A 23,798-nucleotide genomic window follows, 5' to 3' on the forward strand; every position below is an offset into this window, starting at 1 on the left:
AAATGTGAATTGTCAGCATCATTTTTGCTGTTAAACAACAAGGTGAGCATGGATAATCAATATCTAGAGAACAGTTAAGCATAGAATTTCAGAATGGGAAGGGGCTTGAGAAGTCATCTGGTCCAATGATCTCACTTGACAGATGAGGAAATTCATATGTCAGGGCCCCAAACTTCTGACTTTGAGACTTTCTATTATTTTAGTTGAACTACCTCATGTTAGTCAGTAGCCTCATTTAATATCAGGCCAATTTTTATCAGAGATAGCAAGTAGGAAATTTTCTCTTCCTGATTAATTTTTGCCTTTTTCCCTGTATTCATGCTCTCACCCTCCTTTTCTTACCGTACTTGTCTGCCTGTCTGCCTCTTTCCTTCTCCTCAGTACCTATTCTGACCATACCTCCAGGCTCAGTCAGGGCAGCAGATCTTGCTTTAATGAAGCCTTCATCTTCCATGAGAATTCTCATGATCTCTCCATTTACCAAGACTTTCTGTACTTTGTCCCACATTTTCTGTTAAGTTATTGTTTATTGACTTGTTACTGATTTCACGGGTTGTCCTTATTTCCTCAGTTACGTTGTAAGAACTTTACTCATTAATAATTAGGTTGGACCTTAGAAACCACCTATTCCAGGTACCTCACAGTGTCTTGCAGGCATTAGGTGCTTATTAAATGCTGAAATAACCATTGATTAATAACTCTTGAATTGAATTAAAACCCAGTTATTTGTCCAAAATCACACAGGTGGTAGCAGACCATATCTTACACATTTTTTACTCCCAGTAGTACTGAGCACATTATAGATACAGAGGTACTCAGGACATTCTTATTGGGGTGTGTGTGTATATGTGTATGTGTGTGTTTCTGGTTTTTTGCTAGTTAAAATATTAAGATGAAGCAAAATGTCCATAGGCCAATACAGGCTGTTGGAGAAGGGTATGATTCAGTTGGACAGAAGTATAATTCATTATAAGAAGTACTTGTTGTATGTTTACTGCTGATCCCCCTCCATAGGGAAGGGGAAAGGGAAGAGGAAAAAGAAGGGAAAGCAGTAAGTATTTATATGCCTGCTTGTGTCAGGTGTTGTGCTAAGCATTTTACAAACATTATTATCTCATTTGATCCTCACAATACCTACTTGTGAAGTACGTGCTATATCACCCCCATTTTACATTTGAGGAAACTGAGGCAAGCAGAGGTTTTTGTTTTTGTTTTTTTTAATGACTTGCCTAAGGTCACACAGCTGAGGCTGGATTTGAACTTGGGTCTTACTGACTAAAAGCCCAGCTCTCTATACAAGGGGCCATCTAGGTACCTCAATAAGCTACAGACTATCACCATCCTAATGGTGGGGGAGTGGCTGGGTGAGCCCTTGAATGTTATCCGTGTTGATTTACACAAGCAGCATGGAGGAAATGGTATTTTATTGTCTAAGAATCATAGCCACCCACTTGTTGAGAGCATTTGCCTAGTTATAAGGTAAATGAACCTTTTCCCTATTGTTTTTAGATAGGTTATAGAAAGGGCCTAGACTGTGATTCCATTTGTATGATTAAATAAAATAGGCTTTCTCTCCCTCCCTCCCCCCAACTTAATGCCTGATCATAGGAATCTCAAATCAAATCAACTTCTGAGAGTTTAAGGAACAAATATAATTGGGTCAAGTTTGACCTAGGAGCCATCTCACTTTATCTTTACCTGAGGTTATTGCTTCAAAGACACCATAGAATGGGCAGTAGGGAGCCCTAGCTTTTTGCTCTTATGTCCCCCAGGAAGGGTATTGTTATTGTGTTGTGTGTTTGTGTGTTTGTATTCTCAGGAATTAATTCATTGGAGTGAGGGACTCTCAATGTGGGAACTCCCTCTATCAAAGCAGTTTAATTTTGCTTCTGCAATTGACAAATCCAAGAGCTGCCCGAGAACCATGAGAAGTTAAGGGATTTGGCCAGACTAACCCAGCCAGGGTGGGTTAAAGGGTGGACTTTTTGAATTCCAGACTTCTCACTCCAAAGTAAGCTTTCTGTCTACCAAACCACACTGCCTTTCAATTATAAGATAAAGGAGTTTACTTTTAAACTGTGATTTTCTGCTCATTTTGAGTATGAATATTGAGGATGAAGAGAAAATGTGCTCTTTTGAGTCTGTCGCATTCTTTAATTCTCTCAAGTTTTCCTTCAGTCTGTCTCCTTGGATTCGGAGGGTTGGTGTGTTTGTATATGTATTTAGGCATGCATGTGGGTGTGTATGTGTGTATTATGTTGGATGGCTCAAAAGTCATAGTGAATTTTAATCTTATTAAAGTGCCAAGACTTTTGAGAGACCCTGTATAATACAAGCACACATATGTACACACATGTGCATATATACAGACATAAATCTGAGGAAAAGCCTCTTGCCTATGACTCCAACCCCAGTGGAAAACTGGCTTTGTTTTGCCTTTTAGTCACTCATCTCCAGTTTTTTCCTGAGATTAATGAGTAGGGATTCAGATATCCAGCCACTTTCTTATTTTCCTATATACTGTTCTCTTTCTCTCTCTCTCTCTCTCTCTCTCTCTCTCTCTCTCTCTCTCTCTCGGCAACGGGGGCTAAGTGACCACCACCGGCCCTGGAGTCAGGAGTACCTGAGTTCAAATCCGGCCTCAGACACTTAACACTTACTAGCTGTGTGACCCTGGGCAAGTCACTTAACCCCCATTGCCTCACTTAAAAAAAAATCGAACAATCACATTTTTGGAGGCTTGGCCCAACTAGCAGATTTTTACTATAGAGGAAGAGAAAATAGGTATCTGCAGCTCCTGAAAGGTAGGGTAACTACCTAGTAGTCCATGTTTCTAGAAAATTTTCTCAGAATTTTTCAGGCAAAACCAAAAGACCATTGCCTTTAAAAGTTTGTAGCCACAAAATCAAAACAAAACAATTATGCCACTATATAAAAAGGAAACATGATTTTTGTTTCCTTTTTAGGGACTGAATCTCTGCAACCTTTTTTTTTTTTTTTTAAACCAATTAACTTTCTCTTTGATGAATAGAAGTTTGCTAGTGCGAGGTTTTGAGGTCTGGCTGCACAAGGCACAGAGAGCTTGGCTTGACATTTGAGTATATTAGTCGCTGTGTAAAAATTGAATTGCCACAGCTTTTTGAGCGCACCTTCATCCTTTCAGTCTGGCCGTCCCTGAACAGGTTGTGACAGGATCAGGTTCTCTGCCCACCACCTGCCAATTGAGTTTCAGTGTAATGTGTTTTTATTTCCCTGTGCTGAGGTCATATCTCAGTCTCTGCCCCACCTCAGTTTTTGCTCTGCCATCTGTCTCCTCCTGGGATCATATAAGAAATGCTACCAACCTGGAGGGTTTGGAATATCCTTTCTGAAATGAAAGTTATCATAACAGCCCCAGCTTTAATCTGGCAAGCATGGAATATGTTGATGCCAATATTTTTTAGAGTAGAGGATGATGAGAGATGCCTCTTTGAACCAAGGGTTCCAAGAGCTGGCAAGAAGGGAAAAGAAAATCAAGATGCTTATGTAATAGAATAAGGAAGTCTGACTTGGAAGAGGAGGTACCTGGGTGAATGCCCAGGCATACATACATTGCCTATGCACCACCCCCATCCTTGTGGACCAGTTGTTTCAGCTCAGTGTTGGGCACCAGGTCTGACCTCAGTCACTAAAGGAGGGACAACAAAAAGAATGCAAGGCAGGACCGAAAGTCATGATTAGGGTTTGGATTCTCAGGAATTAAAATGTAAGATAAACCCAGACTTACTTATAAGCCAGCCTTAGAACTGCTTTGCCCCTTTGGAGGCCTTAAGATTGGGTAAGATGTCTTTCTGTAAATCCACCAAATCCCAGGTGTTGCCTTGAGTTAATGAGTAGTCCATTTTAAAGACTAGATCAGTAATCTGTGGTCATGGAAATATATGAATAAACTCAAGACTGACTTAGCTACCCATCTCCATACTGTTTACTTATTTTCTCTTTGGCTTTTTTCCTTTCTCTTGAAATCATAATAATGATAATAATAATAGCAATGGCTAGCTTTTATATAGTATGCTTACTTTGTGGTAAACACTGCATCAAGCACTTTACAATTATCTTGTTTGATCCTCACAATAACCCTGGAAGGTAGGTACTGTTATTACCCCCATTTTAGTGTTGCTTGGTGTGACAAGAAACATATATTAATGTTGACTAAGTGTATATTAATGTCAGTTACTATTATTTTATTTTGTTAAATGTGCTCCAGATCTATTTCTAGTTTTAGCTTGATTCTAGACTTTTTCTGTCCCCTTCAAATTTATTTCTGCACATGACATCAGTGCTCTTGGTAGTATATAGCCGTGCCTAGAAGTGAGGAAGTACTTTTTCATTTGTTGATACAACTTGACTATTGTGTCATATAAATTACAGCAATCCTTCTGTTCCAGTCATGAGACTTGCCTAAATGGAGTTAGGCCAAATTAATTTTCATGTGCGCGTGCACGTGCAGGACACATGTGCATGTAAAAGGAAAGTCTAGAATGGTAGTATTACCAACCCTGAGGAGCCTCTAAGTGATGTTCTAGTAGCATAAGAGTAGTTGTTGCTGCCCCCACCGCAGTGTTGGCTTTTAGGCATTTTTTTCGCATATTAGTCATGGATCTGCAAGATGTGCATAGAAGGGGAAGAATCATTTCCTAATGTCATTAACACTGTCCAGTTACAGATAAATGCCTGATGTTGAATGTTATTCTCATTCTTATAGTTGGAAGTCGATTTCCCAGTCCCAAGTAACATGGGAACTTAAATTATACATTTCAGAATAGAAAGCACTTTGGAGTCATTTATTATAACACCTACATTTTACAAGTGAAGAGACTGAGGAACAAAAAGGTTAAGTAATTTGTCCAGGGTCAGATAAGTACATTGTTGATCCAGGATTTGAAGCCTGAGCCTTTTGGCTTTAAAATCCAGTCATCTTTCCAGTGAACCATACTTCCTCCCAGGACTTGCAACTTTTTATTTTTACCTTTAGTTGTTGATTCGAATTCTTAAAGGCATTTCTTACTAAACTTAGTTTTGGCTTGGAGGGGTATAAAAGGGAAAAAAATGAAAGAAAAATAAGATTTTTTTCCTCAGAGGTTTAAGAAAGAGGTTTTTAAAATTTTTTTTACCTGAATTAAAAATAAAATTTTTAGAATGTGCTTGTAAAGCAACTATCAGGGCCCTTATGTGAACAGCAAGACTCCAGTCTTGTTCAAATTCTTTCAATCATAGAATGCCTTGATTTCTCCAGTGTTTTTTTTTAATCATCAGGTAACTTGTCTGCTATGCAGAGGAATTAAAAAAGATAAAATCTTTTAGGCTAAAATATTTTCTTTTGTTTCAGGAAAGCCCCATAGCACCGGTAGCTCTGAACGGATTCAGCTCTCAGGAATGTACAATGTGCGAAAAGGGAAAATGCAGTTACCTGTAAACCGATGGACAAGACGCCAAGTTATCCTGTGTGGAACATGCCTGATTGTATCATCTGTGAAAGACAGCTTGACTGGAAAGATGCATGTCCTACCACTGATTGGTGGAAAAGTAAGTTGTATTTTTTAAAATAATTCATAATGTAGTATACAAAGATTGTGCTTTTGAACCATGTTCCAAAGAGTGGTGATGAATTTGTTATTCCATCTTGATCCCTTTTGTGACCAGTAGTGTGCCATTGCAGGATTGTTTGACCAGCTTCGTTGTATTAAGAAGGTCTGTGATTGAGGCTAACTAGCTCACAGGAGAATCATTTGGCTGCTTTGGTGTGGTTTTTTAGACAAATGAACTAAAGCTAAAAAAAATGTCCAAAAAAAATTGACTAGTATTTCATTGATTTGAACTCAGTTTTTCCTAATTCCTGGCCTGGTGCTTTATCCACCATGCCACCTTGCTTTGCCTACACCTTTACAGCATCTCTCCTCTGACACTGCCACCACTCTAGTGCAGGCCTTTATCAGTTCCTGCCTCAATTGATGCATTAGCCTGCTGGTGAGTCGGCCTGCCTCAGGGCTCTCCCCCTCCAATCCTCCACCCAGTTGTTAAGTTGATCTTAATAAAATACAAGTCTGACTTGTTACTCCCCTGTCCAGTAAACTCCAAAGACTTCCTGTTATCCCTAGGATCCAATATAAAACCTTCTGTTTGGCTATTATAATCTCTCATAACTTGGACTGTGCTAGTCTTCTTATACCTTACTCCTCTCCAGGGTATGCCCTGCCAGCCATTGACACTGTCCTCATGCTGTTCCTCCAACAAGACACCCTCCTAGGCACGTTCATTGGCTGTCCCTAGTTCTCTTTCCTCATCCCTCTGCCTCCAGGCTTCTCTGGCTTCCTTAACGTTTCCACTCAAGTCTCTCCTTCTGTACCCAGCCTTTTCCAGTCCTCAATCTTAGTGCCTTCCATCTAAGATGATTTCCAATTTATCCTGGATATCTGCACATAGTCATCACTAAATAAATGCTTAATAAATAGTTGATGAGCTAACTATTCTCCTACCCACCAACCCATATCAGCTCTCACCTCTACTATGATGATAGCTTCCTAATGCATCTTCTTGTCCTTACTCTCTTCTTAACCATCCATTCTCTGTATTGCTGTCAAAATCATCTTTCTCACGCACGGGGACTAACCACGTTATTTCTATGCTCAAAAACATTCTGTGGCTCCTTTTAGAATAAAATACCTCCTTCTTAACCTGGCATTCTCTGGCTGGAATGCAGACCTCATTCTCCCTAAACCTCCTTTACTGTACTCCAGTGTTCTTGTTCTTTACCTTCTCACATTACCTGTTAATCCCTTATCTCTGTACATATTATATCCCTCCTGTAGAAAATAAGCTCCTTAAAGGCAGGGACTTTTTTTTATTTCTGTCTTTGTATTCCCAGCCTAGGTCTTTAAAAATCTTGATTGGATTAAATATAAATTTATTTTTATGTTTAAATGATGGGAGATTTAAAGTAATTTGACTATGTGCTGATGGGCAGGTTAAGAGGTTAAGATGGATTGTTTATAATAGAGTGGGAAAGGCATTAAGTAAGAGATTTCATTTGGTGCTTTCTCTTTGGTGTATGTCTGTAAGGAAAGTTGGGAAGAAGGAAAATAAGGAAATCAAATGTTATTAAAAGTAATCGTTTTTCAGTTGGCAAAATATCTGATCCCTAGACACTGATTTAGGAGGAGTAGAATGCACAGAGGCTCTTTTGCCTGTCTTTTCTGCAGCAAGAGAAAATTAAAAAAAAAGTCATTTTCCCTCATTTTATACCATCTAAAATATATCTTACTTGACAACTTCACATAATTGAGATTAATTATTTTCAGCGAGTTGCTATGTATAAAGTGCTTTAAAAAAAAACAAAAACCCTGGTTCATGATCCTAACCAAGTTCATTCACACAGCTTCAAAAGCAGATTTGCTTTTCTTAGACCAGTTTGTATCCCTACTCTTGAAACCACCCTCTCCACTCACCCACCTGCCTCAATTTACATTCATGCATCTGAAGGTTTTTGAGTGATACTAATCTAGGAATCAGGTCACTTGCTCTTTGGATAAATTTTTGTGAACCTAATTATAAATATTAGTAGAAACAACTTGATAGTAAAAGTTTAAATTTTGTGTTTGATATCCTGCCAGGTTAAAAAAAAATGTCAAATTTTCTCTTCTCCTTAAATTAGATGCCAGCATAGACCACGATTAATTATTTTTGTTGACTACATTGGAGAGATGCAAGTTCTCAGTCCTGGCATATGCTAGGGCTTACTATTTTGTGGTCTTCCATAATTGAATGAACTGGGAGTTAATAACTTCCTTTTTCTCAGGCATACCTTGTAAGACCTGTTCTAGGTAAGCTTTGGAAGTGATTAAATCTTAGTCTTTTAAAAGGCAGTTATCTGAGTTGAGGAGGAGGGGGGACACACTTCACTTTTTGCCTGTAGTTTTTCAAAATTGGTTTTCCATTTCCCTTTTAACTCTACTTTCGACTGAAGCCTAAAATGAGAGGGTATGGCTTTTCCTACTCCTTTTCCACCCCCCCCCCCCAAAAAAAAAACAAAAAACCCAAACCAACCCTCAAAACTCCAAAACCATGGCTTGGGATAGCTTACTATTCTGTTAAGCCATCTGTACTAGGAGGTAATATTGTGAGTTTGTCATTCTCCCTGGTCATCTGTGCATCATTTTGTCTACCTTGACCACTGAAAGGTACTTGGTGAGTCTTAATAAACTGTTAAACTGTTGGTAAATTGTTAACAATACCTGTTTTTTTTTTAAGGTGATAAACATTTATTCAGTATAAATTAAATTTTTGTTAGAGCATTCTCAGTTTCTCCCCTAAGACATCCATAGATGTTTGACTTTTCAAAAATATTTGTTACTTTTTCCTTTTTATTAACTTTGTCTGGTTTTCTTTTTTTTTTAATTTTAAATAAAAGTATTTTATTATTTTCCAGTTACATGTAGAGAGATAGCTTTCAGCATTTGTTTACATAAGATTTCCAATTTCAAATTTTTTCTCCCTCCCTCCCCCAGACAGCAGGCAATCTGATATACGTTTTATATATATACATATACACACACACAAACACATACATACATACATACATACATATATACACACAACTATACATATCTATCTATATATATATACATAGATATGTATATACACATACATAACAACATTAAACATATTTCTGCATCAGTCATGCTATAAGAGAAGAATCAGAGCATTAAGGAAAAACCTTAATAGAAAAACAACAGCACCAAAAACAAAAGAAATATTACGGTTCAATCAGCAGCCATATTCCATAGTTCTTTTTTTTTTTTTTCTGGATTTGGAGAGCCTTTTCCATTTTGGGGCCCCCGGGAACTTTCTTGTACCATTGTATTGGTGAGAAGAATCCAGTCTTTCACAGTTGATCAGCACATAATGTTGATGATACTGTGTATAATGTTCTTCTGGTTCTGCTCATCTCATTCATCATCAGTTCATGCAAGTCCTTCCAGGCTTCTCTGAACTTCTCCTGCTCATCATTTCTCGCAGCACAATAGAATTCCATTACATTCATATACCACAACTTGTTCAGCCATTCCCAAACTGATGGGCAACCCCTCAATGTCCAATTCCTTGCCACCACAAAAAGAGCAGCTATAAATATTTTTGAACATGTGGGCCCTTTTCCCTGTTTTATGATCTCTTTGGGAAAAAAGAGCAATAGTGGTATTGCTTTTTAAGTTTTTCACTTTTCCTAACAAGTGCTCAAATGGAAACCCTAACTCTTTAATATATTTTTGTATTATAGATGACATAGTTCTTTTAAGTTCAGAATTTTGTAAAAATTTTGTTTTTGTTCCATCGTTTTTTAGTCGTGTCCAATTCTTCATGACCCCATTTGGGGTTTTCTTTGCAAAGATACTGGAGTAGTTTGCCATTTCCTTCTCCAGCTCATTTTATACATGAGGAAATTGAGGTAAATAAGTTTAAGTGACTTGCCCAGAACAGCTCATAAGTATCTGAGGCCAGATTTTGAATTCAGGTCTTCCTGACTCTAAGCACGGTGCTTTATCCACTCTACCACCTCCCAGCCTTTTGTAGAAATTTAGGAGGACCTTAAGCTTATTACTACCATCTCTTAAATTTAATTAAAATGCTTGGAGGCTTCTTGGTATGTATACAATAAGAAATAGTATTACTCAGTGTAACATTTAAAAAATCTCTCTAAGAGGAAGTGAGAACCCCAATACCTAGTGTGTGGAGGAAGAGGACATGGGAAAGCAGTGTTCCATGCAGAAAAAGGAAGAATATTTCACCAGAGATAGGGGAACTCCATGGAAAATAACCTGTCCTCTCAATGCAAATCTTTTTGCAAACCTGAGTAGTTTACAAGAATAGGAGAAATGGAAATCTCTTAAGGAACTTTGATTCAACATAACAAACATTTGTAAATTATTTTTTTAAAGATGGATCTCTGATTCCTTCATTCCACCTATGCCTTCTTATACTGTGAGACTTGTCCATATTCTTCCAAAATCCTCCACAGAAGGGATCCATCCAAAGTGCTAGGGGCCAACCTTTATGTCTCTTGACTTGCTGGATTCTTTGTTGAGTATAGGTACCATTTGTGGGTCATACCTTTATTCCTAGTCTTCCTTTTTTCTCCTAGGTTGAAGAAGTAAAGAAGCACCAGCATTGTTTAGCCTTCAGTTCCTCTGGACCTCAAAGCCAGACCTATTACATTTGTTTTGATACTTTTACAGAGTATTTAAGGTGGCTTCGACAAGTATCCAAGGTAAGCAATCGTTCTCTTCCTCCCGCGGCCCCCCCCCCCTTCTGTTCAGTCTTCAGAGTGGCTAGCTATAACCCCACCCTTGAATCACCTTCCCCGTCCAAATTAGAGCAACATACATGGATTTGTTTAAATACTTACAGTGGTTAGCAATTCTGAAGTTTTTTCTAAGCTAAATGTTGGCTGTAGCCTAGGTTTGTTGTTTGTATCTCATGCTTGCCAGGTTTGTGATAAGAGCTTACTCTTCCAAGTGCCTAATGGATGGGTTGGCATTGCTTTCCTCATGTTATAGATAAGTAAGGATAATGAGATTGAGAAGACTCAAGTGATTGTCCCTGGTTAAAACTGAGCCACAATATCTAGATCAAAAACCCCTCCCTAAAATCTCTAATTCTGGCAGACTTCCTATAAACTATTGGAATGATTCTAAATGGAGCCTGATAGTTTCTTTTTCTTCCTTCTCACCTTAATTCTCTACTTTACAATAATTTACCTTTCCATTCCCCCTCTCCTTTTCATACCACTGATCAGATGAAACAGCCATTCATAATCAGGATAAAATCATATCCTTTTGAATTCACATTTTACATACACATACTCACGCATGTGCTCACACATAGATATATAAGCATTATATTTCATAAACATATATATTTATTTATTGTATATTATTTTTAATTCCACCATAACCCTAAACTGAATCCAGATGCTTCAAATATTTTGTGTGAAAGGCTGTTTTAAAAAAAATTGATAAAACTCTGATTGAACTGTTGAAATAAATCTCTTGATGTTCATGCCTAATACTTATAAATACAATGATAAAAACTCATTGGGGGGGGTCAGAGAGTAACCATTCCAATAGCACCTTTGGGATGTCTATAATTTATAATCCCTTTTAATTTTCTGGTCACATTGTGATTCTGATAGTCTGAATGATATGGTTATTTAGATAGATGGAAAAATAACAAATTGGGCAGTGGGCAGGCAATAATGATTATAAATAAGTTGTTTGGAAACACCATCCAAAGTTGCATTTTTTCTTAGGAGGCTGCACCTCCTTCCCATGCAGATTGTTTTGTTTTGTTTTGTGTTCACTGAGTTTTGTGATTTCATTCAATGCTGCCAGATGACTCTGTGGTCCTTAAGTTGCAGATGAATTGCTGATCTGCATCAGTTGCAGGAGCTTCCACACTGGGAGTTTCCTACTATGGATCCATCTGTGAAACTGTAAACATGGACTAAATGCATGTCTTCATACTGCTTATCACTTAGAATCCTTTTGTCTTTTTCTTGGAGGGAACAGTAGCTAGCATTTACCTAGCACTTTAAGGTGTGCAAAATGATGTTCTCTTTTAATCCTCACACTAGGTGTATGAAGTAAATGCTATTATTATCCTCATCTTGTAGATGAGGAAACTGAGGTTGAGAGAAGTCCAGTGATTTGCCAGGGTCACATAGCTCGTCAGTGTCTTGAGACAAGATGTGGAGTCTTCCTGACTCCAAGGTGAGCAGTCTAGCCTAGCTGCTCTAATGCTGAGTGCACCATAGCCTGCTAGGGCTTAGTAAATCTTTCTCCTCTGCACAGGAAGTTTTGGTGGTAGTGGGTTTTTTAAAGCCTATAAGACAATAACTCACTGAAACATATGGAAAAAAACAACCAAACACAACTTTCAGAGTTACATATACAGTTGATGATATATTAGATGAAATAGATCCGTCTGTCTAGCTGTTCTACTGATTCATCTTGTAGTGGGAAATGTAAAAAAAAATGTATTAGCAGTCTGATACTCCTAAATTTCACTGGTATTCAAGTGTAATAAAAAAAGGTATTACTACTCTGGCATTTTATGCTACATAAAACATTTTCTGGTTAAAGAGCACCACATTACATACAGAGATATTTTAATATATTTAGACACTCAAATATGATGAATAATCAATATTGAGTATTCAGTTGATAGTCTACCAAAGCTAAGGAATTACTTGAAAATGTGCTGTTCATTCCTAGGAGAGAGAGAGAATATCATATATGTGGCTGAAACAGTAATATTTTTAAGAGAATGAAAAATACCGAGTTTAGTTGTTTACTATACAGTGTGGTCCCACTTAGGAGTAATGTGCATGATTGGCAGACATAGACTCAAGCATAAAAGGGGTCTGTGTGGTATATACTTAGGAATTTGATATCACCCCAAGTTATCTGGTCAAGCTTTTGGTTTTTTTTTTTTTTTTGGAAAAGTACTACAAATGAATTCTATCTCTGCTGCTGACTTTCAATTACATGTAAAGACAGTTTTCAACATTCATTTTTTGAAGATTTTGAGCTCCAAATTTTTCTCTCTCCCTCTTCTCCCTCCCCCCATCCTGAAGACAGCAAACAATCTGATATAGGTTATATAGTACAATCATATTATACTTATTTCCATATTAGTCATGTTGTGAGAGAAGAATTAGAACAAAAGGGAGAAACCACAAGAAAGAAGAAACAAAAAAAGTGAAAATAGTGTGCTACAATCTGCATTGAGACTCCTCCATGAGTTCTTTCTCTGCATGTGGAGAATATTTTCCATTATGAGTCTTTTGGAATTGTTTTGGATCATTGTATTGCTGAGAAGAGCTAAGTCAATCACAGTTGGTCGTCACAGTGTTGATGTTACTGTGTACAATGTTCTCCTGGTTCTGCTCCCTTCACTCAGCATCAGTTCATGTAAGTCTTTCCAATTTTTTCTGAAATCTTCCTGCTCATCATTTCTTACAGCACAGTGGTATTCCATTACATTCATATACCAAAACTTGTTTAACCATTCCTAAATTGATTGTCATCCCCTGATGCCATTCTTTGCTATACTGTCAGTTTTTAAATTGATTAAGAGGTGGATGTCAGTGGCAGTGCCAAACCAGGAACAGGAGGACTCTTACATTTGTACTGTAAACAACGTAATGGAAAGGGGCAGCTTCTTCCTTCAAAGACAAATCATCCCACAATACAGGAGGCAAGGAGCACCAATGTGCAGAGCCTTTTAAACAGGGTATGAGAATTTTGGTTGCCAGCTTACTGCAACATTTTGACAGGTAGGATGAAATTGGGGCCACAGCCTCAGACCACCTGCCCCATCCTGTTTAGACAAGAAGGAGGTGACATGCTCTCCAGTAGCCCTAATTTGGGTACATGCATTGAATATTAGACTTTTATTCAATTTATCAAGCTATAGAGAAATCCAGGTTTTGGTTCCCATACATTTAAGTCAAACTTGAAGAAAGGAGAGATAGTGGGGAATCAAAGGAAGAAAATATAATGATGGCCACTTAGAAGTAACTCTGGGATTAAATTCCTTTCTCTGGATTTTAAAAAACTATTATTTGAAAATATTTATTAAGTGTCTAATCATTCAAGTTACAGTATCTCAGTGATTTATGCATAGATACTAACAGAAAACTACTGTGTGCTGACATTTGATTGAAGAGAGGGATAGGGAGGTAGTGTCAGTGAATTACTTTTGATAGGCTAATCTAACAAAAAAAGTATTTGTAACCTACCTTTTCCCATAGCTTCCCCTCCTCTTAAATCTGAAGACTTGACCTAAATCTTCAGTATACTTTTCCAGTATTGTCCTTTTTTAATTTTCACATTCAGCAAACAGGGAGATAGAGGCATTTTCAGCTTTCCTAACCAAGCCTTTAGAAACTTGGCTTTTGCATACTAGTAATCAAAGCATCCTTCCTAGGTGACATCTTGGGAGAGAAGGGTGGAAGATTTCTTCCTCAAAGTTGAGGGGCAGGGGAAATAGGTGAACAAATATGGTTTCTATGCTAAATTGTCTTTTTCTTCCCCTCAGTTTACAAAATGCTTCAACATTTTGGGAGTCATTATGATTAATAAAGGAGGAAGCAAGTCATAGGGTACAGACCAAGGAGGTTGTCTTAATGTGTGTGCTTGCTCACTTGCTCGTGTGTGTGTGTGTGTGTGTGTGTATGCCAAAGTGAAAGAGGGAACAAACACTAGAGAAACATCCTGTTTGAAGAGTGATCAAGATTGAAAAATGCCCCTTTTCCTTTGGGAGACTTCCCATATTGAGGATAATGCCTTGAGGATTTGTTATTTGCATAGTAAGTTAACAGTTTGGGTACACTATAGGCAAGGAAAGTTTAGTTAGGGCCCATGTAGGTTATTTGGGGGAACTGAGGGTGGGTGGGAGGTGTGTATTTCTGAATTTAAGGAGCCTTCTATGTCCAACTTCCTTACCCACTATAAACTGCACTTCCTTATATGCAAAGGTATTTTAAAGTTATAGTAAAATATAGCCAAGTTCATGTTACCAGGGAAACAGTTTCTTCTTTCCTTTTCCTTTCTCAACAAGAAGAAAAGAAGCATTCACAAAACGGATTGCCCCAGCACCAGAATGTCTGAACAACAAATCATTTTGTTGATACAATGCAGAAGGAAACAAACTGGAGTGTGGAATGCTAAATTGGATTTCTGATTTTTCCAGGACCAAACAGGTTTAGGCCAGGGTAACAAAAAGAAGAACCAAGCCCAAATAAGTGATGTTTATAAAAAATTAAACTTGTGTGGCTATTTAAGAGGGAATTTGTTTGTTCATCCTCCTAAGTTTTAGCTGCAAGTAGAATATTGTTTTCCCCCTAAATATTTTAATTGCATTTGACTCATTACTATAAAGGACTACTGGGGCATGAGGATCCAACCACTACAACAAGCTCTTGTTTATTTACTGTTTTGGAAATTACTTTATAGCAGTGAGCATTACCTGCCAAAATATTATATAAAGCACCTTCTGAGTATTTTCACTCTTTCATGGGGTAGATGTGAATGCTGGTGAGGCAGACCTTGCAATATTATTTGTGAACTCATCCTTAACATGTCAGTGTACTGCATGTTTTAAAAATATAATTAACATATTCATGTGGTAATTAATCTAAAAAGGAATAAATATAACTATGGGTTTTGTCTTGTGCTCTCTATATTTCTGCCATGTGGAACTGTGAATGAGTCACTTTACTTTGCTGGACCTTGGACCAGAAAGTCATCTGCAAACTCTTATAAAAATACTTACCTATCCAATTTAAACATTGCCAGGAAGGTCAATTGTGACAGTGAATACAAAGGTGTTTTTTTCTTTTTTTTTTTTTAGTGAGGCAATTGGGATTAAGTGACTTGCCCAGGATCACACAGCTAGTAAGTGTTAAGTGTCTGAGGCTGGATTTGAACTCAGGTACTCCTGAATCCAGGGCCGGTGCTCTATCCACTGCACCACCTAGCTGCCCCTATGAAGGTGTTTTGAAAAATGTTGAGAGTTATAGAAATGTATAGGAACAGAATTGTTGACTTGGAAAGACTTGAGTTTGAATTATGCCTCAGTTACTTACTAGCTCTGAGTCGCTTCTCAAGCTCAGTTTCCTCACCTGTGTAATGATAATAACAACTACAAATTAATGTTATCAAAAGATATGACAGGGAAAATGCTTTGCAAACTTAAAGTGTTATGTAGTGGTTAACAGTTATTATTAAATAATTGACAAATTAGTGTGGTGGGAAGTTAATACCATAGGAATATGTATGAACTGTTTCAATGTACCATTTTACTCTTTAATGTCTGCCCGTACATGACTAGTGAAGACAACACAACTGAACACTGGACTGATATAGTCCAGGCTGACAAAAATACCCTGGGAGTGGTGCTGTGAAGTATGAACACACCTCCCTTTTTAAAAGTCACATTGATGCCTTTTTTTTTCTTTTTTTTTAGTGAGGCAGTTGGGGTTAAGTGACTTGCCGAGGGTCACACAGCTAGTAAGTGTTAAGTGTCTGAGGCCGGATTTGAACTCAGGTACTCCTGACTCCAAGGCCAGTGCTCTATCCATTGCGCCATCTAGCTGCCCCGATGCCTTTTGTTTTTACACCAAAGTGACTTTGGTGTAAATATAGAGAAAAGACTCTACAACTGAAAAGTCTAAAGAAGTAACAGCAGAATCTTCTGAACAGCTCATCAGTTAATAACTGTACTATGAAAACGTTATATAGGGGACAGCTCTGAAGGGATTAGATTAGATCAGATTTGATTCAGGAATGGAAGTTACCTCTGGATTCACCAACCCCTCCTCATCCCCCAACACTCACTTTTTTTTTTCTTTTTTTTTTTTGGCAGAGCAATGAGGGTTAAGTGGCTTGCCCAGGGTCACACACCTAGTAAGTGTCAAGTAGTGGGTGAGGCCAGATTTGAACTCAGGTCCTCCTGAATCCAGGGCTAGTGCTTTATCCACTGCACCACCCAGCTGCCCCAACACACACAGATGAAAAATTAATGCCTTGAGAAGTTAAATAGCTTTCCCAGGGTCACTCAGGTAGTAAGTAGCAAAGCTGAGTCTTGGACCCAGGCCCTCTGGCTCCAGATCTAGTGTACTGTCCAGTGTACCATGTTGCCTCCCATAAGTGGGCCTTGCCTTATATTTTTTGTTTGTTTTTGCCCATTCTGGAAGTACAGTGGCCACTGACTGGCCTGACCCCACTGTTACTCAGCATAGAAGCTTTGACCTATGTGGATTTCAGCCCCTCCTTAGGCATCCCGGTGGCTCTCCACTACTCCCGGAGGCTCTGCATCTTGGTGCTAGACTTAATGCAGACACTTTAGCTCTGCCGTAGCTCAGATCATGATTCACCAGATAGCCTCCCCAGTAGCAGAGACACGGGCCCAGTGTGAACCTTTGCAAAAAAGATGTGTTTAAGTAAAACCAACCAGTACTATGAGAAGGGAAACATTTCATTGAAATCTGTTTTATGGGACCAACATGAATGTTACTAAAGTTTATCTTCTTTTGAGAACTTGATTTTGTATGTATTATACACTAGGTTCTACAATCAGATAGTAATGAGTTGGATAGAGGTTACACAGCCATTCAGCTGCCAAATGCATACCCTTTCTCTTTCTACAACAAAACTTTTCTCTCCATGCAGCCCCTCCCTTCACTCAAACTCTCCTCACCTCTTTCTTCCCTGTACTTTTGCAGTATTCTCTTAATTGATCTCCCTTGCTCAGGTCTCTCCGCCATGTAGTGGCAAAAGGGATTTTCCATAAATACAGATCTAACTGTGTCACTCCTCTACTCTGTAAATGCCAGTGACTCCCTCTAAGATCAAATAGAACATCCTCTTTTGGGCTTTTAAAGCCATTCACAGCCTATTCCCTATATAACTTTCCAGCTTTATTGTATGTTACTCCTCCTCTGGCCAAACTGACCTTCTCTGTATTTCTTATGCATGGCCTTCCATATCCTCCATGCCTAGAATGTTCTCTCCCCATACCTCCTCCTTATATAATCCCTTACTTCCTTTAAGATGCAAATCATGCATCTTTTCTAATTGAAGCCTTTCCTATTTTCTTCAGCTGGCAATATGCTCCCTCCATATCTGCTTTGCAAATGCACATATGTACACGTACACACTCATATGCATAATATGATATGTGTGTTGTATGACATCATGTATGTATACACCAATATGTATATCTATAATATAATATACATATATATTATAGGTAAAATGCATGTATTTACAAGGTATGTTATATGCGGATATGTGCATTATATGTATACGAATACAATTTAGAATTATGCAAATAAAACAATTAAAATGTCCATACTTTTTGACCAAGAGAGGTTCTGTTACCAGATACATAACCCAAGAGATCTTTGATTTATTTAAAATTTAAAAATCTCCATGGACACCAAATATATTCATAGTATCACTTTTTGTGGTAACAAAATAACTAGAAACAAAGTATATACTCATTGAGTTGGGAGATACCTAAACCAGTTATGGTATATTAATGTAACGGAGTATTTCTCTGCTGTAAGAAATGATAACTATGATGCATAAGAGAAGTTAAGAAAGACAGGAATAGGTGCAAGGTAATGAAAGCAACATTTCTCTGTAAGATTTTAAAAAATGAATTTATAGATATTCTGAATCAGTGTGGCCCTTGGCTGCCCTATTTTTGTACTCGGCAAAGAAAAAATGCTTTCTGTTCAGGCTTCTTTGGCTATTTTGATCGATCACTTTATTATAGTTAATGTTCTATAGGAAATAATAATTGATATTTAGGTCTGTTTCTCCACCAATTCTTTTGGTGTCATCAGCTTGTTTAAATAAGTTTTAATTGCTTGCCATATTATTTTTTTCTAATTTTTTCTTCTGTTTGTGTATTAACTTTTAGTTTTGCTGTGAACCCAGTGAGTGGTCTTACTCTTTGTAGATGGCTGGCTTGAGAATGACTCCCATGGTAGTGGGATAGCATTTCAGGCATGGGGATTTGTAGTTCCTGAATAATATTTTTAAATATGTTTTTTTTGCCCAACTTTGTATTGGAGCAACTGAGCATTCAAATATATGTTGATGTAATCAGGAGTCCTGTGTTGACTTTTTCTTATTCCTTTCTCTGCAACAGATATTGTTCATAAACTATACAAGTTATTTTCACCTTGGGCATTTTGCAGATGTTTGTCATAAGCACTGTGACACTAGATGATCAAATATCCCTGTATGTTTTTTGTTGCTTTTGATTATGCAATTATAATTCATCACTAAGTAGCCAGTTTACAGGTGAAGCAGAACTTTTTTCTTTGCCCTTGGGGCAACAGTAGTTTTAACTGTAGAGATCCTAACCTTGATGTGACACCTCTTAGTGTATTATTAGTTCTTTCCCTTTGCTTATTCTTTGATTAAGTATGATCTTTGTTATCTAGGCCCTATACTATAGATGACTAATAAGTTATCATTTTAATATGCCCTGTTATTGTATCCACTTCCCCACCTCCCAATTAATGTAGCTTAATTACTTTTTTTCATGTTTGACCTGTTAACTTTTCCAATAACATTCACATCAATTATTATTCCTTAGAGCCTTTTATAGTTTCATAGCCCATTTTATCATAGGGATAAAGATGATTTTCTTTCCTCATAAATCTTTGTCCCTTACTTTGTGAAACTCAGAGGGCTGGACTAGACTGAGGACCCTTCTAGCCAAAAAAATTAAATAAAATATGGTTCTGTGTTTAAGTATCAAGCATTTTAAAAGATGGATTTGACAGATGCAAGTAGATAAAAAGGGAAACTAAAAGTTACTAGATAGTAGGGAACAGTAGAATAATCACAAATGAAAAGATTTTGGTAGCAAAGATGAGCAACTATAGAAATTGTGACCTTATGGTTGTCTAGCAGCTCAAAGACCTCCTTTTTCCAGTGCATACGTTTTATATATGTTGTTTTAGCTTTAAAGAGTCTATTTTCCTTCCTTCCTTCCTTCCTTCCTTCCTTCCTTCCTTCCTTCCTTCCTTCCTTCCTTCCTTCCTTCCTTCCTTCCTTCCTTCCTTCCTTCCTTCCTTCCTTCCTTCCTTCTTTCTTTCCTTCTTTCTTTCTTTCTTTCTTTCTTTCTTTCTTTCTTTCTTTCTTTCTTTCTTTCTTTCTTTCTTTCTTTCTTTCTTTCTTTCTTTCTTTCTTTCTTTCTTTCTTTCTTTCTTTCTTTCTTTCTTTCTTTCTTTCTTTCTTTCTTTCTTTCGTGAGGCAGTTGGGGTTAAGTGACTTGCCCAGGGTCACACAGCTAGTAAGTGTTACATGTCTGAGACTGTATTTGAACCCAGGTACTCCTGACTCCAGGGCTGGTGCTCTATCCACTGCGCCACCTAGCTGCCCCTAAAGAGCCTGTTTTTCAAAGTCTTTCATTTACATATTCCACCTCCCCCATACTCTACTAAAATCTTTAATTTAGAAATACTAGTCACCATTGGGACACAGGATAGTCTCATTTTAAACTGTGCAGCTTTCAATTCTACAATATATAGCTACAATTCAAGATGGATTAAGATTGCTGGTATGGTATGAAAGGGGAATGTATTTCAATTTTTGTGGAAAATTCATATAAATGTAGCCCCCCTTTTACAAGTCCTCAATTCGGATAAACAAGATTAACCAATTGATTTAGGATCCTTACTTCTGTATTTTTTTTTAACCTATCTAGATAGGTTCAGATAGTATGATTCTATTTATTACTATCAGTGTGACTTTGGGCTGTAACTTTGTCCCTCTGGGCTTCCATTTCTTTGCCTATAAAATGAGAAGGTTGTATTCAGTGGTCTCTGAAGTCCCTTCCAACTCTAGGTTTATGATCATAGAATAGAGTATTTCTTTATCAATCAACCAGAAAGCATTTATTAAGTGTTTACTCTGTGCCAGTCACAATGGGAGGAACTAGAAACAAACAAGTGTGGGACTGTCCCTGATATGGCATGAACAGCAGAAGCTGTTCTAGAATGGCTGTGAATCATACAGAAGGGCATCCCAGTTTTGGTTCTATGAATTTTGCCACAGATATAAATGAAAAAACTTAAGTATTGAAATTTGGCGAGTAAAGTTAGCATGCTTGTCACAATTCAGTCTCCTGGCTTTAAGCCATGAATGGCTGCAAAGGAATTAGAGTAATATATTCCAATGGGCACCTGATAACAGTCCCTTGCACACAGTAGACTCTTAAGAAATTCTTGCTGAAATGAATTCAGTTTCTTTATGATGGCACCTTATCCTTCTGAGTGGAATGTAAAAAGGGTACAGTGCAGCTCCTTCTAGGAACTTAGAACCCGTTCTGCTAGTTGAATTGGTAGAGCATGTTGCAAAGGAGCCCAGGTTCATTGGTTCATTTCTTATACAGGCCAGTTAACATCTCTTTCCTTTCATTGCAGTGTTTCCAAGTATTATTCTTAGCCACTGACTTGGAAATGCTTTCACTCTAGTGAATTTTTTGTTGCAGTGATATTTGTTGTGATGGATTTGTCCTAGATTTATATGGTGCAGAAAGGATGAAGGCATTTCATGTTGAATTAACATTCAAGTGAATCTGTGCTGGATGCTTTTTAATGGCAAGGGTTATAGAATAATTTGAAGTTGAACTTTTGCTCTTGAACAGACTGTATAGGCAGCATTGATTTCATATCGATCAGTCAATCAATAAACATATTAAGCATATGTGTGCTGTGTTACAGACACTATGCTAAGTGCTGAAGCTATAAAGACAAATAAAAACAAAGACAGGTCTTGCTCTTAAGGAGTTTACAATCTAATCATTGAAATCTAATGATTTCATATAAGGGGTTATGCTAGTTTGACTTTATACCTAATTAGGTACATTGTAGTAGACTTAAGTCTTTCAGCCGTTAGACATGTGTCTTTAGTGACTTCTTGAAAGAATCTTTTAAAAATGCTTTAATCATCTTTGGAAATTTTCTTTTGCCTCTTAGCTGCTTAGTAATTTAGTCATCCCAAGCAAGTCATTGCCTGATGGTTTTTGTCCTCCTGGATTGTCATGTTTTTTAAGGGTTAGTTGATTATGACATAGATTTTACATATAACAAGTCATAATGATGAGACTTCATTTTATAAAATATTCTGGGCCACATTCAGCTAAGGGATCCAAAGCTTTCTGTTGACACTTAAACTTCATTTTTTTATTATAGCCATTTCACAGGTGCTGCTAGCTCAAGGAAGTGGACCAGGCAGAATGTGGAAGAGAACTCAGTGTGAGTCAGATAGGGATTACTCTGCTGCCATAGAATAAATATCCTTAGCCAAAGGAGAAATCCTAGTGTCATTTCAGTACTGTAGAAATGAGAATAGTTTGGAAAATTTTGTGTATGCACATTGAGTGATTATATTCAAAATTTTAAGCAGTTTATTTTCAGCAACTTCAGAAAACAGCTCACATATCCTGGGAAAGAAATGTAGTCAGTCTATATTGTCAGAGTGTAGTATTTATTTGAAGAGTGCTATAAAGACTAGAAAATACTGAAGTTGGTTGGAGGATGTTAAAATCATTTCTTTGCCTGCCAAGTTCTATTTAAACATGTGGCCAGATGTAAGCATTTACCTTTTCATTTTAGTTGAATATTTACTTGTTAAGTATGAAGTAAGCTAGATTATAAGATCATAGATAAAGAGCCAGAAGCAGAACCTTGGGGGGTCATCTGGCCCAACCCTCTCATTCGATAGATGAAGAACTGAGGCCTCAGAGTGATTTGCTGGTCTTACAAGTAATAGTTTGGGGGGGGTGGGAGGATAATTCAGGATGACAAAAAACTACCAAGCATTGAGTTGCTTAGGATGACTAAACTACTAAGCAATTAAGAGGCAAAAAAAAATTGAAAAGATGATTAATAGTCATTTTAAATAATGGGTGTGTATGTGTGTGTGTGTGTGTGTGTGTGTGTGCGCGCGCGCGCGTGTGCGCACACTCGCGTGCGCACACTCGCACGCAGCTAAGTGGCACAGTGGACAGAGTGCTGGGCTTGAAATCAGGAGACTTGAGTTCAAATCAAGCCTCAAATACTTCCCAGCTGGGTTACCAAGTCACTTAACCAAACCGAATTCAACTATTTTTGTTGCAGTTAATAGTATTGCTAAAATCTTAGTGAATATGTTCCTGAAATAGTTTTCACTTCAATTCCAATTTCATTTGCTTGTTTACAAATTCCAGGTATGTATAAAAGCAATAGGATGACCATACAAGTTTTGGTCCTGATACATGCCATTCGGCCAGTATTTATTAAACCCTTATTCATGTTAGGAGTAGATGGGACAAATAACTTGTCTCTGCTCTTGAAAAGGTTATAGTTGAGTATATAAAAACATAAGAAAATAACTGATAGAAGTTAGAATTTGACAAGTTGGAGAGTTCAGAAAAGGAATGATTTGGGAAATTACCTCAAGAGCAGGGACTATTTCATCTCCCCCCCCCCACCCCTTCATATCTCTAGAAGTTAACAGTGCCTGGAACATACTATAGGAGGCCCTTAAAAATGTTTGTTGAGTTGAATTGGGAAATCACAACTTGTTGGGACGAAGGGGTGTAAGCAGGCTTTATGAACAAGTCAGTAAGCCAGCTACACAGACATGATCTAGGCAGCTTGGTGGTGCTGTAGGTAGAGGTTGGGCCTAGAGTTAGGGAGATTCTTCTTCCTGACTTCATATCTGGCCACAGACACTGACTTTTGTGGGACCCTGGGCCAGTCACTTCACCCTTTTTACCTCAGTTCCTCATCTGAGAAATGAGTGGGGAAGGAAACGGCCGACCACTCCAGTGTCTCTGCCAAGGAAACCCCAGATAGGGTCGTGAAGAGTCAGCCATGACTGAAGAACAGCTAACAACACACAGATGTTAATCAAATAGGAGAGGGCAGGATGAGGTGGGGAAATAGCCAGTGTTATAGGAACGTAGAGTGCATAAAGGAATGTAGTAGAAAAGAAATTTCAAGGGCTTGGGTTGGTGGGAGAGAGGGAGGGTGTTCTTGGTCTGGAAAGACCAGGAGGGTTGGAATCTGAGTGTAAAAGGCCTTAACTGCCGGGATAAGGACTTAAAAAAATTCTCATATTCAAATAGAGCCAAACAGACCTGAGTAAAACAGAATCGTCCTAATGAGAAATGTTTTGGAGAAGGAATTCTGC

The 23,798-nt window shown here is 37.8% G+C and overlaps 1 protein-coding gene across 1 annotated transcript in view; it reads left to right on the forward strand.

Annotated features, from left to right (window-relative positions):
• PHLPP1 (PH domain and leucine rich repeat protein phosphatase 1) overlaps positions 1-23,798 on the forward strand; it is a 295,223-nt gene that overhangs the window by 136,784 nt on the left and 134,641 nt on the right. Inside the window, exons 2-3 of the mRNA XM_043975799.1 lie at positions 5,369-5,565; positions 10,175-10,300. Coding sequence (XP_043831734.1) covers positions 5,369-5,565; positions 10,175-10,300 — 323 coding nt within the window. The remainder of the gene's footprint in view (positions 1-5,368; positions 5,566-10,174; positions 10,301-23,798) is intronic.

This window comes from Dromiciops gliroides, chromosome 1 (assembly GCF_019393635.1).
Source record: "Dromiciops gliroides isolate mDroGli1 chromosome 1, mDroGli1.pri, whole genome shotgun sequence".
NCBI lineage: Eukaryota > Metazoa > Chordata > Mammalia > Microbiotheria > Microbiotheriidae > Dromiciops > Dromiciops gliroides.